Here is a 14,779-nt window from a genome sequence, read left to right on the forward strand (position 1 = left end):
GTAATGGGCCCTTCCTTTCGTTATTTATTCATATTTTTCAATTTACATTGAGCTCGTGTTTTAAAGAGTCATGTTTCATGAATGGCTTCACTCAAGAAATGATGAAAATCTTCATGATCAATACATCTGACGACAACAACAACAACAAAAAAGTCTGACAATTTTCTCTGATAATAGATTCTTCAGCATATATCAAGTTTTTAGGATTTATTAACTACCAAAGTAATTCACTGATAGTTCTCAGTGCACCCAAATAATAACAGCAAAAAGGTTGGTGGCTAATTCAGTGTATTTAAACTTCCATAACAAATGAGGGCTGTGTGTGTGTGTGTGTGTGTGTGTGTGTGTGTGTGTGTGTGTGTGTGTGTGTTGTTTCTTGTAACAATCTGCTTGCGTTTACCCAAGTGATGACTTTTAATTTGACATTTGCCAAAAAAGTTTTATTTCACCAATTTATTTAACGTTATATAGGCTAATAAAAGTTGTGAGAACACCACAAGAAGTACTCATACTTTTCACTAGTTATGCTTCACTGCAACTTTAATCAAAGCATTTTCTTGTTCTTTGTGCTCGGTGGCATCGGGGCCACCTTCATCAGCCTCATCTTCCTCGTTTGGGTGTGACGAGATGACGAGAGAAGGGAGGCTTCTGCTGCGCAAGATGCCTTCGAGCCCGTTGCCCAGAGAGCCACGAAGGGATAAACACTGTTTGTTTACAGGAGCGTCGGCGGGCTGGTGAATCTCCAGATCCTCAGCACTCATCCTGTAAAAGACGGGAGACATTTCACGCTCATTTCACATTTTTACAATAATGCAATCCAGTTCATATCAGCCTGAGCAGGAGCAAATTAAAATGCAGCCCGCAGCTCTGTTCTGTATAGTCAGCTATGTTATACTCTTTGAATCAATGAACCACTAGAGTGGAGTAAAAACAATATATACTCAAATCTGTTCTTGAGTAAATGTATTTAGTTTATTTTTTTCCCCCTTGTCAGTTTACCTCATGTCGAAGGTGGAGCCTTTGAAAGTTGGCCTGAGAGTCTCTGCAGCTGTGGACACAGTGTAAGGGACGGTGAAATGTGTCTGGGTCCAGTGTTTGTCTTTCACAATCGGAGCCAAGTTCTGGTACATGTCGTCCACCGCCAGCATCGACACCTGCAGGAGGCAGGAGCAGAATTCAGATCTCATTTCAGGTGTTTAGAATTGGTCGAATCAGAGCGAAGCCTCGAAGGTGAAACCTCAATGTTTCGATCGATCAGCTGGTTGGTTTCAAAGTCGTCATCATCCTCCCCAAAAGGATTGATGATCAGCTCTCCGACCTGCAGAGCACAAACAGTAAAATCACTCTGGAAACAAGGTTCTCAAATCCTACCAGTACGCACTTTTCAAAGTAAAAGCATTCATTCTGCAGTAAAATGTCCCCCTTTAAGATTTTTAATATATACTGATGCATCATTTAGCATCATTTTACTGATGTAGCTGCTGCAGGTGGAGCTGTTTTTAACTACTTTACATCCAGTTAGATAGTTTAGTCAAGTGGTCCTCATCCTAAGGTTCACGGCCCTCCAATGGGTCACCTGATACCTCTGAGGTGTCACAAGGAGCTCTGATACACAAATTTTGGTTAATTTCATTACATTTATTACAGATATTTTAATGAAACCATATAAGAAGGGGGAGATCACTCTTTGGAGGGCTGAGCTGCATGTAGACAGTTTTATTTTGTAATTTGTCACATGTCAAAATGGTTAGAAATCACAGATTTAATCTTTAACAATTGTATTTTATGATCTTAAATCACACAAAATCTTAACATTAAAATGTTAATCTTAAAATAACCTGTAGCTGAAACTGTCAAACAAATTCAAAAAAAAAAAAAAAAAAATCTAAAAATCCACTATTTCCCTCTTGAATGTGGTGAAGAAGAAGTATAATGCAGTTTCAAATGTAAATACTTATCGTTACCTTGAGCCAGCCGGCGTAGAAGAAGAACTGCAGCAGGGTGAAGACAGGGACGTATATGTCCAGTTTGTGGTCCTTGTATCCCTTCTCAGGATTCAGGAATTGTCGGCCAATCACACAGAAGGCAAAAAATGAGTACACTGCTATGGTAACCACCTGCGCAGACGAGCAAGACAGTCAGCAAAGCAGTTTCACTATGAAGTTAGAGGATTTATTTGATCTAAACGGGATAAAGTGTGAGTGTGTTTCAAATAAAAGACACCAGATAAAGTAAAAAAAACAAAAAACAAAAAAAAACATCTTCATATAGTATCTGATTAAATATCAACATTTCCTTCTGAACTGAAGAAAAGTACAAGTACTCGAGTAAACGTACTGCATCACATTTGGCCAGCTGATCGTACCTGCGTGTAGACCAGAGGGATGCTGATCCAGTCGTAGTGGAACAGCAGGCTGCACTTGGCTCTGTATTGATTAAGCTCCTGCAGACGCAGATAGAACAGTTCGTTCAGTTGTAAATGCAGTTTGTACGGATGTCAGGCTCTAAGCTGTAGAAAAGGTTTAAATCTACAAAACAACGAAACGTCTCACGTCCATCAGCAGCCGCAGAGCTACGTCGTCCCTCACGCGGCCCTCCTCTCTCGCCCTGGACGCCAGGTTTGAAAACCACGTCAGAGGCATCCAGTATTTGTTGAAATCAGAGTGCAGCGACTCAAACTTTTTCAGCTCGTGTGTGGTCATAAATCCTGCAGACATATTAGTCACACTGATATCTCGCGTTTTAGACGTCTGTTATCTGAACTGTTTTATGAAATGTTCAAATAGGAACATGTGAAAATAAATCAATCTCTGCAAAGAGAGCTGTAACCTTTAGCTGTTTAACAACACCGCTGTCTGTTTTTCTTGTTTGTTTAAATATTTAAAAAAAACTTTGCACTATTGTTTAGTTAGTTTTAATTTAATTATTCTATTTTATTTTATTCTATTTTATTGTATATACTGTGCATTTTTATATTTAATATTTTTTACTGTTATTTTATTTCTTTCCTGTATCTATAAATGCTGCTGTAGCGGAAAAAAAAAAAAATTCCCCTTGGGGATTAATAAAGTAACTACCTACCTACCAGCCTTAACTGATTGACAAAAAAGAAAAAGAATTTCCAACTATTCTGATTATCAGTAATCATTTAAATCATGTTTCAATTAGAAAAAAAAACTGTTTGCATCTGCTTTTCCTTTTATAACACTACACAAAACTGAATAACTTTTGGTTTTGGGCAAAACAAAACGTTTCCACAATCAATCTGGACTTTGAAAATGTAGATTTTCTTTCGTATATCTAGTGTCAAGTTTGAAAAAATTAAAGGGGTTACTGACATTGCTTTTACATGAATGGAACAGATGTAAGATCAGAGGGACTTTGACCACCAAACTCTTATCAGTTCATCATTGAACCTTTTTTTTTGTCCGTATTGTTGTTCTACTGTATTGCTTTTCTGTAAACAACAAGTATGTCCATCCTGAGAGTTACAGAGTGAGTTATTACTTCCCAAATACAAGAATCATATAGCACAAATCCCTCTGAGGCACATCTGCGTTTTGTTACATTGGACCGTATATGAGTGCCTTCACTTCCTCTCCAGGGTTTGGTCTTACCAGCCTCCACGATGTGCTCCAAAGTCGGGAATCGCTTGTGAACCCTGGTGCTGACGGAGCGCAGAATAAGGACCGAAGACAAGTTGGCGTATCTCATGAGGGTTCGTCGCAGCAGTCGCCCCCTCTCGTCCGCCCCGTGGACGTTCCCGGACACCGCCATCATCAGGTTGTCGGGCAGCGGGAAGCTGGTGTACTGACCCCACCAGCGGTTGAAGGCCAGGTTCACGTAGAAACCTGCAACAGAAAATGAAAAGGTTATAGAAATGTATCTTCAGATTTGAAATGTGGAAGACGGAGATTTTTTTAAAATTCAGTCTCACCGAGTACAAACAGAACAGGGATGAAGTTGGTGTTGGTGAACTGGTCGCAGTACAGAGCGACGTGCTCAAACAGATCCTGCTGCCTTGGTGTGAGGAGACACCTGTGAAGCAGATGAAAGTTTTCCACTGTTGAACCCAACAGCACGGAAACAAAGAGAGATGAAATCAAAGGATGTAATTTACCTGTAAAGCACACTGAAAAACAGGTAAACTCCACAGAACGCCAGGAACTCTTTATACAGCAGCCTGTAGATGCTTCCCTTCCACCTGAACAGGAGCCTGGAGAAGCCTCCAAACTTCACATCGGCCACCTCCAGACTGTACGAAACTGTCATGTTCAGGCTGAAAACACCTGCAAAATATCAAACAGAACCTTTCAAATGTCTCATCCGATAACGATGATAAAAAAAAAAAAAACACTGTGAAGATGTGCTGGACCTCAGAGGTCTTGGTCTTGCGTTGACTCGCTGCCGTCCTGGGAAGAAAAGTTCTTCCTCTGGGCCTCAATTTAAACCCGTCTGTGGTGCTGTCATAAATTAACATCTTGAATTTATTACCTGGGAACCTGCAGCAACACACAAACACACAAACACACCTACACATACAGAGCGCACGGAAACAACCTCTTCTCTACTGTTTTTACCTCATTGATTAGTTATCATCACATTAAAATCACCAAATCTTCGTTTTCATCTACAACATACAAACAGTGTTAAGGGGTACTGAGACAATTCTTTGAAGTTGACCGGAGTTCGATTACAGCTGATGTGACTCTGTTGACGTTGAAAACGTTTAATAATCATCTTTTCACGACTCATTTATTCTACAAGATGTTCGGAAAATAATTGTTCCAAATAACAAAACCCACTAAAATAGTAGAAACAAATTATGTCTCCTATTTCAGAGCCATTTATACTTAAAACTGGAGGTGTACATCCATGTGAGGGAAATCTCTCCTTCTGTTTCTAAGTGATGGCGCTAAATAATGTAAATAATGACAAGAAAAGTGGAGAATATTTTGATGTCACAATGAATGTGACCTTTGACCTTTTGGATACAAACCGTCATCATTTTATCCTTTTAGACTTCTATGTGAAATTGGTCATAACAGCAGACGTGCTTTGTGAGGTCCTTTGACCTTTGAACACCAAACAACCATGAGTTCAAGTGAATGTTTGTGCCAAATTAAATTTAAAAAATGTTATAAAATATAGTATCAAAATAACTGTTAAATAATTTTCTTCGAGTCTACAAATTTTTGATTACACTCAGGAATGCATTAGTTTAAAAATGGCCTTTTTTTATTGTGTGTGTGCTGCTAGAGGTTATAAAACAATAACAGATGATTTACCAGACAGGACCTCACGTCCAAGACAAACTTTTATTTTAAGTAGATCATTACTTTGGAAAATACGAATCCGGAATTTATTTATTTTTATTTACCACAACAGCTTGTACGCATGTTAAATGTTTTGTGTATTTGATGAGGGTATCTTCTTTGAAAGCTCTGGGTTTTTTTTATGCTGTAAGTGTTTTCACTGATTGAATAAAGTTTTATTTACATTTAGAAGGCAGAAAAAAAAAAAGTTTGATATTCAAATTAACACATTTTCTATTTAACTGTCTTTTACAGATGCTACACAAATCTTCAAAGTACTTTGGACCTGTTATCTGCGTGGATCTGATGCCCCGCCATAGAAAAATCTAATAAAACACACAGATTGCACGGAGGCTTTTTGCTGTTATTTACTGGTGACAGTTATAACAGCCGTCGAAACTTTAGACCTGTCAGATGGATCCATCCTTTCCGTCTCGCACCCTTTTTGTCATTGGCTGCTGTACTCAGCTCACTTGTTTGTTTTTCACATCGTTACAGCAGTCCACTGTAAATCAGACTCTGTTTTGTTTTTTTCCTTCCTCCTCCAGCCGTGTTTTATCCGCTGACTGTTTGTTCTCCCCTGACTGGATATTTATGAGGTCATGTATCCTCCATCAGAGCCCGGACTGGCAATCACTGTGGACTTCCCTGTTCTCTGTCTGAATCTGCAGCGGACTGATGAGCCTCACATTTATTACTGAATTTATTACCTGCAGATTTATGATTTTGTGCACAATTAAATCCCGCAAGAGCTATTTGTGTTGTGTAATTTCAATTCCTGTCACCAGATGGCACTGTTGTGATGTGCAGCGTGCCTCCGCGCCTCCGCCCTGAGGTCTCACTATCTGTATTTCTCATAAACAAAGACACCCAGTGGCTCCTTTATTGACTAAAAACAATCACTGTTGTGATTCACCATGTTATATCCTCAATTACAGTGTTTCCTCTTAATGAAAGTACAGATTAGTCGTTTTAGTTTTCAAAATTTTCTCAAAGTGAAGTTATAATTCTGTTGCTTCTGAGGCGCAGAACAATTTTCCATGATACCAATCCTCATGTCTGTGTTAGTATTATTCCCATGTTTAGGTTTCTATCCTGTATATCAGATCTACCACACAACAATGGTTGGTCGGTGATTTTGATCTCGAAGAAACACACTCCCAGATTAGCATCCGTGGATTCTCCAACAACAGTTTCAGCCAAAGTCATTTCCCGGCCTCATTGATGGGATCCGCCGGTCGGGGGCTAAGACCTCTGAGAACGGCTCAGGGAGAGCAGCTCCGTGCTGATCGTTTCAGTAACCCAATGCTGTAATTACAACTTCCCACGGTGAGTGAAATTAGAGCTCAAAAGAAAAGTGGGATTTCAGGTAGCTGGGGCCGGCCCGGGTCATTGTCGGGGCAGAAAGAGATGAGCTTGAATGAAAAGATCTGGAGCACGTCTTCAAAGATGGAGCGGACCAATGGCACAGATTGGTTTTTGTTTCTGTGTTTCTGGTGTTGTTAATCATCATTAAAAAGCAGAAAAATCTTTTTTTTTTAAAACGGTTTATTTTTCAATGTTAAAATGTTTGACATACAAAAACAGTGAAGGTAGTGCATCTTCCAGAATAAACATAATGATAGAAATCAGTGCTTTTTACATACGATACCAGTATTCCCGTTTTATTTCAGAGAGGTAATCGATGCTTCTGACGCGTTATTTGCTGGTGCTGAAGGAGTTTTAGTATTTAAGGTAAGACTCCCATTAAACACGTCACGAGGCCCAATTTCAAACTGCTTAGGCCCAGTAATATAAAACATTATAGCTACAGGCCTGTACAATATTAGATTGTTATGGCCATATTGTAAGAACTATTCTCAGTATAGTAAAATCTGGTTTCCTTTTTACATTTTTCCAAAACAAAAGGCTCAAAAGCTTCAACCGTTAGCACGGTCGGCTAACTAGCTCATAGTTGAGTGTTAAGTTTTCAGGCCAAAGAACACAATTAACGATTTAATTTATTTCGCAGGAGCCCGAGCAAAACTTGTTATCAGGATGTTTTTCTGCTGCTATTTACATCATGCAGTCTTTTTTTAAATTTTTTTTTAAACATTCTTGTTTTAAAACAACAGCAGAAAATATTAAAAAGTCTTCTGTTGATTGTTTTTAACCAATTTATGAAGCACTTCAGCTTAATTTGCTCGCTAACTCCAGTCTACCAGAAAGATGTCATTTAGGCAAAATCTGAAATCGCGTACTAGAAATAAGAAGCCTGATTATGTGAATATCAGTCAGGAATCAAGCGTGGGAAACAGTTATTATAGGACAAGTTCCTAAAACCAGAAGCTCTGCGCGGCCCGGTTTACATTTGATGGATGTTATTTTTCTGTGCAGAAATTGTAAAAAAAAAAAAAAAAAAAAAATATTACAAAATGCAACATTCAGTCTTTTGTCTTTCTGTCTTTTGACCAAAGAGCTTTTGGCATTTTGAAAGTAGTAAACTAGAAAATAGAAATAGAGCTTCGTTGGAAGATATGTGAAAACCCGCCTGGAAAATACACCTCAGTTTTTTTTTTTCTTCAATTCCAGGAAGTTCCCCACCCTTCTTCTCCGCACCGTCCGTCTCTCTCGCCGAAACCAATTAGCTCTCAAGGTCAGCAAGCGCGAGACCGAGACGTCTGCCTGTTTTCCACATTTCAGATAACCATCGAATGTCTGCATCCTGCACCTTCACGAAAATTCACCGTCGTCTTTTGTTGCAGGTCTTCTCTCCAGTTTACTGAACCGGCAGCTAAACAGATGTTTATCCCAAACCAGCGTTTGGACCAGACCGTCCTGAACATTTTCCAACCTACGTGCACATTTCAGGGTGTGACACACAGCGAGAGCAAAAAAAACCCCAAAACAAACCTGTCCTTTTATCCTTCGTTAACAATGAATGGCATATAAATATAGACTTCTCATCCGAGGTTTACATTCCACACTTCATTCTGGATTAACGGCGAGCGTTGCGACGGGATTAGTCACCGTCTGCCGACTCCATTTCTGGTTGTGCAGCTTAAGGTGAAGGAATTTCGTCAGGAAAGTATAACAAGTCGAACTGGAACGCGTAGGACAGTTGCGGCCGGGTGAGGTAAAGGAAAGGACGTGCAAACACCTTCTCTACTGAGAATAAGAAAGCAAAGGAATTACAAAAAAAAAATATGTCCTGTTCTTTGCGGCTTTGACAGCAACACCTACGCTCGAATGAGACTCCGCATTAAATAGAAAAAGTGTTAAATTTTTTTTTTTTTTTTTTTCCAGAGAAAAAGCTGGCCTCCCTTTCAAAGCGTCACTGCGTTCCTCAGGTCCCACAGGAAAAGCTCCGGATTAAACCACTTCCTCTTACATTGTGATCCTGCGGAGGCTGGACCACACCGTCCTTCCAATAGATAACTTGCTTTGAGCGCGTTTCAAATAATACGATATTTTGGGAAATACACTTTCTTGCGCACATTGTTCATTAACGGAGCTTTAAACGTGGAGTTTGAGCCGAGAGGAGATCGGTTTAGTTCAGCACAAAAGACGGGAAGAAGGGGGGGGGAAACAGCTCGCCGGGCTCTCTCCGAGGTTAAAAATAAGTCCGTCAGCTCGGTAAAAGGTCCCAATCAAACCGGCACACGGCAACGTTTCGTAAACTTAAACGCGCAACTTTTGGCCGTTGGCGTCTAAAAATCCAGCAGACCGGCGTTGAGTTTTCAGGAAACGGAGGGTTTTTGATCGATTTGAAGCTTTTTTCCGAACAACTGTTGCAAATTGGAAGTGCCGCCAGTATGAATAGTTTGAATGCAAAATATTCGCGGGTGAACGTTTTCACATCATTTTTTTTTCGGTCATATCGATGCGTAAAGCTTCCTCGAGGGTGAAGATTTATCTCGAACCATCTTGCCCGCTTTTTTTCCCGTCTCGCGATGGAACGGCGAGTTTCGATGCGATGTCTTGCGGAGTTTCGATGTACGACGTAAATGAGACAAAAGCCAAATATACAATTCAACACTAGAAACTAAAGTGACAAAAGTAGTGACGCTAAAAGCTAACTGGCTACTTCGAGTCCTTATGCTAAGCTAGGCTAACAGCATCCTGGCTCCTGGAAATTTTGCTTCCAAAGTATCTTTATAACACTAAATATTTATGTCTAAATAAGCAAACAGACACATGTTAAAGTAAAAAAAAAAAACAACAACCTTTGTTGTTATTTTTTGGGGATTTAAAAAAAAAAAATGATAATCAATGGCTGAATCAATCCAGACTTTGAAGTTCTGGTTTGAACAAATCAGTGAGGAGAACATAAACAAAAACCAAACGCACAAAAATGTGTGGCGATACCTGTTCACTCACTGCGATGGTTTTATGGGATTTTAAAAGCTGCAGATCATCTCGGTGAACGCTCGCTAAGAAAACAAAAGCATTTAATTCCCAAAATGTTGACCTATTCCTTTAAGATGATGTCACGAGAGGTCGACGTTCTCATACTCGGCGTGGTCCGAGTCCTCCAGTTCGATACCCGGCACCAGGCTGTAGTACTCGGTGGACTGAGTCAGGTAAGCTTTCTCCCTGTCAGCCGAGTCCTTCATCACCTCCGTCACACTGACCGCGTCCAGCTCCGTCTTACCGGCCCCGTCGGGCTCCTGGGAGCTCTGCTTGCCCTCCGTGGAGCCGGAGCAGCGCGAGGAGACCCGGGGAAGAGAGTCCACCGAGCCCAGCTTGATCTCCACCTCCTCGTAGATGTCCCTGGTGCTGCCCAGCAGGGTGGAGGCCGGGCGCAGCAGCAGCTGGTTCTTTATGATCCCCTCTTTGCCGCAGTCTCCGGCTTTGCCCTGCTCGGCGGCTGAAGGCCGCTGCTTGCTGCGGCGCTTCTGGCCGTTGCTGCCGGAGCCGGACGCCCTCTTCTTCTTCGAGCTGCTGAACACGGGCGCCTCTTTCTTCTTCCTCTTCCTCCCGCAGCACCAGCAGAGCAGCAAGGCGGAGAGGATGAGGAGGGGGAGCACGATGAAGAGTGCTGTGAGGCCGGCGGGGCGACACGCGTCGTTGGGCCTCAGCGACCACGCGGTCCTGCCGGCCAGGTGGCGGGGAGACGAGCAGGTCAAGTTCCCCACCAGGTCCTGGAGTCTGGCGGTCCCGTTCGCCCGCCTGCCGGCCTCCAGGCCTCCCAGTAGCACACAGGAGCAGTCCCACCGGTTGCCATCCAGCTCCAGCCGCTGGAGACCGGGCTTCTGCAGCACAGAACCAGGGAGGAGGCGTAGCTGGTTCCCCTGCAGATACAACTTCTGGAGGCTGTCAGAGTCCTGGAGGAAGCCCTCAGGAAGCTCCTGAAGCCGGTTCCCCCTCAGGTCCACCTCCAGCAGGCCGGGCTGGTTGGCCAGAAACTCCCGCGGCAACGTCGTTAGTTTATTCTGACCCAAGTAAACCTTCTGCAGCGCCGAGGCCTCTTTGCCGTCGACATGAACAGAGCTGATATTACAGTTGGAGAGGTCCAGCGTCTCGACGTTTGTCTCATTGGTAAACACAGACCAGCGCACACGGCCGAAAGCGGAGCCGGAGTAGTTCAGGCAGCAGACGTCAGCAGGAACCTCGGAGGGAAACTGGGACAAAACGGTGGCCGCAGGACAAACGCACCCGACAACAAGTCCCGTCTTCACCAGCAACGGGAACATCAGCACGAGACTCCACCGCAAAACCATGTCTGAAACAGAGAAGACGGAAAACGTGACTTCATCACTCCACGTTACCACCGTGGTGTCCTCGGCCTCCTCTTCCTCCACCCTACCTGCCTACTGGTCTCTCTCTCTCGGTGCCGCCGGGGGATCCGCTGTATGTAGGCTAACACAGATGTAAATGGGCTCGTAAACCTAGCAGCTTCTCTGAGGACTCCCGGTTGCTGTGAGGATCGAAGGAGTTGGCATGGCGACACGGCTCACTGGGGATCAGGAGTCCAGCGTTCGGCTGCGGGAGAGGAAACAGATGCTTCGATGACTCTCGGTGGAGGTGATGCTGTTAATTGGCAGATGGGAGTTACACAAACACGGATGGAAGGTAAAGCCGGAGACGAAGGTTAACAAGACAGACTGACACCTCAAATCTGGAACTGATGTTACAGGACCTGGCTTTTACTCACTTTTTTTTTTTTTTTTTTATATCAATATGAATCAAGAAACCAGTACTTTGGAACAAGAGCCAGCATTTGTAGGTTTATAATTGCAGCCAGATTCAGAAATAACTGAGGTTTCATTTTCCCTCCTCATAAAACTTTTGTTTTTCGCTTGTTTCATCACATTGGAAAGTAAATAAAATGGTACTTATTTGAGTTTAAGCTTGAATTTACTTCATGTAAATGTTAACCAAAGCCTAACTTCACCAAACAAAATGCAATGCAACATATGACTACCAAATATATTGACAGATCTTTAAATACGGTTATCAGAATTGAATGTAAACGTGCCACAGGTAGCCACACAGCTCATTACGGTTTGCAGGGCAGGTTCATTATATAAATGAGCAGGAACAAAACAAACATCTAAGCACATAAAGTAGAAAACACTGTCAATGAGGATGGTCCCCAAAATAATGTGTTTCACTTCGGGTGTAATTACACCTCTTCACGACTATTTTGAACTCAGGTTTCACTGCTGCCGTGCGTTTCTGCTTCACGAGAGCGTGACATGACAACATTTAGGAAACCCTGCTCGGAGACACACAAATAAACTAATTGCCGGTCACTTCCTAAAACTCCTGCGTGCTGCGACGCCACCCCGAACATTACAAAAAAAAAAAAAAGCACATGTGGTCGACAATAAACGAAGCCTGTCTTTTCCAAATGACTTACATGTGAAAGCGGGCGGGATGAGAGGGAGCGGGAGGGAGAGTGCGTTTGTTTTCGCCCTCCACAATGGGACTGAAAAGCTGCTCCGCAGCTCGGAGGCAGGAATGTGCTAACTCCCCAACAACGGGCCGGTTCTGTACCAAGCGGAGGGGTTTTAGGCAGGACCACCGTTGTCAGCTGGAGCCTTAATGTGACCGTGCAGGCCTCCGGTGACCACAAACAAACCTCGCTTCACCTCCTGAGGTGATGAACTGAGAACATTCAAATTCAAATCACAAAATCTCACCACAACTAATGATCAAAAAGGGAACTGATCCATCCAAAACAATATAAATGGGTAAAAGAAAATGTTACGGTAAAGTGTCAAAAATCCACTCGTTCCAAAAAAAAAAAACACGAAATGAATTGTTTCAACAGAACTGTGACCAAAATACTGTACAAACTTAGTGTGTCATGTTAAAGTTGGAAAACCAAGTTGTCAGTGGTCTCTGTAACTAAGAGTTACAGATAAACCTGGATAAACCTGGATAAACCTCATTTGACATTTCTGGACTGGAATCTGTTGTTAATTATCTGTCCACTAGCGAGTGATTTATTGGACCGACTGTAGCTCACCTACTTGATGTATTGGTTGATTTGGCAATCATGGTATCCAGCAGACACAGAGCGAGAATCGCTCGAGTTTTCTGGACTCCTGGTGAATGTACAGTCACCTTTGACCTCTCGTTTTGGTCTCCACAAACTGCAGCTAAATGCTCCACCGCGCCCAGCAGCTGGTTTGCCGTTTGGTGCCGTGCAGGCGGTCGGTTCTTGAAACGACACTAACGAGAGCGGTGAGCGTGAACCAAAACAGGAAATGTGCAGGCCAGAAACAAAAACAAAAAGCTGAAAGTCACTAAAATTATGGGGAACTGCAGAGTCGGAAGATAACTCTTTGTGAATTGAGCCCTTGTGGCTTTTCATATCCTCTAACTCTGTAATTATTTGCATGTTGCACAGCACTCTGAAAAGCTTTTGTTCTGAGTGATGGCTATCAGCAGGCTCAAAGGGCCGTCACTGAACACAGAAAAGGAAAAGTAGCGGGTTACCGTGGTTACACGAAGGTCATAATTTGCCTGATTTGAGTGTCTTCGCTCCAAACGTAGGAGCTAAGTTTGGACGGCTCTTGTGGTGTGTTGCTGAGTCGACGCATTCAGCGGTGCAGATAACTTTAATGCCTGACGGGTCAAACTCAAGGCCGATAAGAGGTGTGTAAAGGTTACAGGCGAGGAGATCTGCCCTGCTCGAGCTTCGTGTCAATCGAGCATTCAGCCTCAACAACGACAGACGAGTCGATCTTTGGATTTCTGACGCGCTTGGTTTGACCTTTGGAGAGTGGAGCCTCTTCATCCTAACGGAGGACTTTAAAGCTGGAGAAAGTGGATGATCTCACTCGCCAACAATGAGAGTTGCTACATCCTCTCTGGCAGCGGAGCTTCCTCTGAAATAACGAACTCCATTCTTTCATGCAGTTTCATCAGAAGGATAAAATCAGGGCCGCAGCTGAGGACACACGAGGCCTGCCGCTGGTACTTCATCTGGGAATCTGGGGGACTTGATGCCCAGAAGGTTTATTCCTTTAGACTTAATACCATTAAAAATATACACATTTTAAAGTACAGCTAAGTGTGGAAAGGGTTTACTGAGTCAATATAATGTAGAAAAATCCAGTTAATTAGATAATTTGATGTTAAGTACATTTTCCCGGTAGATGAAGTGAGGTTTCTGTGAGGATGCTTCACCCCACGACCTCTAAATCCTCCGGGGGTTTTTTTCGAGAACAATAACATTAACAGCCTCACTCCTCAACTCTCACTGCAAAATGTGCAAAATGCAAACCTTTATGATCAAAAACAAAGTGTAAACCAATGACACAAACACAGGAAAACTTCTTAAAACATGACTGCACATGTTAAAATAAAAAAAAAACCTAAAAAAACAACAACCAGTCCAGGTGTAAATAAAGCGTCATCGTGTGTTTGTCTTACCCGCGGTCTCCATGTCTGCTGCAGCCCTGTTGCTCTCTGAAGCTCTGAAACTCTGATGGAGGACTCAAACATGACGCACGGCGACGTCTCTCTCCTCTCCGCATCCCATCAAGTGTCCCGGCTTGCAGCTCTCCTCCTCCGGATCCGAGGGTGTGTCTCCGTCCGAGCGGAATGTGGAAATACAGCCTGCTGTTCGTGCGTGCATGTGTGCGCGCATGTGTGCGTGCGTGCGCGCGTCTCTGTGTGAGGGCGTAAATAAAGTTGATCCATACACACTGCTCAGTTTAAAGGACGTTTTTGTTGCGGTTTATCTGATTGAGGACGCCAGATTTGACCAGGTCGCTGCGCTCGGTGGAAAGTTTACCTGAGCTGCTTGCAGCTGTTTGATGTCACAGCGCCGCCTGGTGGCAGAAGTGACTTTTCGCAGACTCGGCCGTTAGACACGGGTCTAATGTCACTTTAAGAAGATTCAAATAGTTTGAAATTTGTGGGAAAAGTGCACATTAATTCGACAGGTCAAAAAAAATATGACGTGAAATTAATCAATCAAACTTGATCAATGTAGCACCTCTGATAGAAGTCCTACAAGTCAAAGA

General features: G+C 42.9%; 2 protein-coding genes across 3 annotated transcripts; both read right to left on the bottom strand.

The window, feature by feature from the left end:
- Positions 1 to 518: 518 nt before the first annotated feature.
- Positions 519 to 4,272, bottom strand: LOC138193908 (bestrophin-4-like). Its single transcript, XM_069142207.1, has 9 exons — positions 4,121 to 4,272; positions 3,938 to 4,038; positions 3,618 to 3,851; positions 2,553 to 2,707; positions 2,366 to 2,443; positions 1,965 to 2,117; positions 1,238 to 1,318; positions 1,000 to 1,154; positions 519 to 762 (listed from the first exon to the last, which is right to left on the bottom strand). The coding sequence occupies exons 1-9, from the start codon at positions 4,270 to 4,272 to the stop codon at positions 519 to 521; spliced, it is 1,353 nt and encodes a 450-aa protein (XP_068998308.1).
- A 2,595-nt stretch (positions 4,273 to 6,867) lies between these two features.
- Positions 6,868 to 14,298, bottom strand: LOC138193941 (trophoblast glycoprotein). Of its 2 annotated transcripts, XM_069142257.1 has the most exons (3): positions 14,184 to 14,298; positions 11,104 to 11,279; positions 6,868 to 11,019 (listed from the first exon to the last, which is right to left on the bottom strand). In XM_069142257.1, the coding sequence occupies exon 3, from the start codon at positions 11,015 to 11,017 to the stop codon at positions 9,785 to 9,787; it is 1,233 nt and encodes a 410-aa protein (XP_068998358.1). In that variant the 5' UTR covers positions 11,018 to 11,019; positions 11,104 to 11,279; positions 14,184 to 14,298; the 3' UTR covers positions 6,868 to 9,784. The 2 variants fall into 2 exon arrangements, with proteins under 2 accessions (XP_068998358.1, XP_068998357.1); XM_069142256.1 differs by lacking the exon at positions 14,184 to 14,298 and having other exon boundaries at positions 11,104 to 11,438.
- Between the last annotated feature and the right edge of the window lie 481 nt (positions 14,299 to 14,779).

This window comes from Embiotoca jacksoni, unplaced genomic scaffold (genome assembly GCF_022577435.1).
Source record: "Embiotoca jacksoni isolate LCO1_2020_lvr unplaced genomic scaffold, fEmbJac1.0.p SCAF_99, whole genome shotgun sequence".
In the NCBI taxonomy this organism is placed as follows: domain Eukaryota; kingdom Metazoa; phylum Chordata; class Actinopteri; family Embiotocidae; genus Embiotoca; species Embiotoca jacksoni.

What these genes read in the sequence shown, in the direction of transcription:
- LOC138193941 (XM_069142257.1), bottom strand. Translation starts at nt 11,017, where the DNA reads ATGGTTTTGCGGTGGAGTCTCGTGCTGATGTTCCCGTTGCTGGTGAAG.
- LOC138193908 (XM_069142207.1), bottom strand. Translation starts at nt 4,272, where the DNA reads ATGACAGTTTCGTACAGTCTGGAGGTGGCCGATGTGAAGTTTGGAGGC. An exon ending in TCCCTCTGGTCTACACGCAG is followed by an intron (nt 2,118 to 2,365) that starts GTACGATCAGCT and finishes TCGTCTGCGCAG; the next exon opens with GTGGTTACCATAGCAGTGTA. An exon ending in GGCTCCACCTTCGACATGAG is followed by an intron (nt 763 to 999) that starts GTAAACTGACAA and finishes CGTCTTTTACAG; the next exon opens with GATGAGTGCTGAGGATCTGG.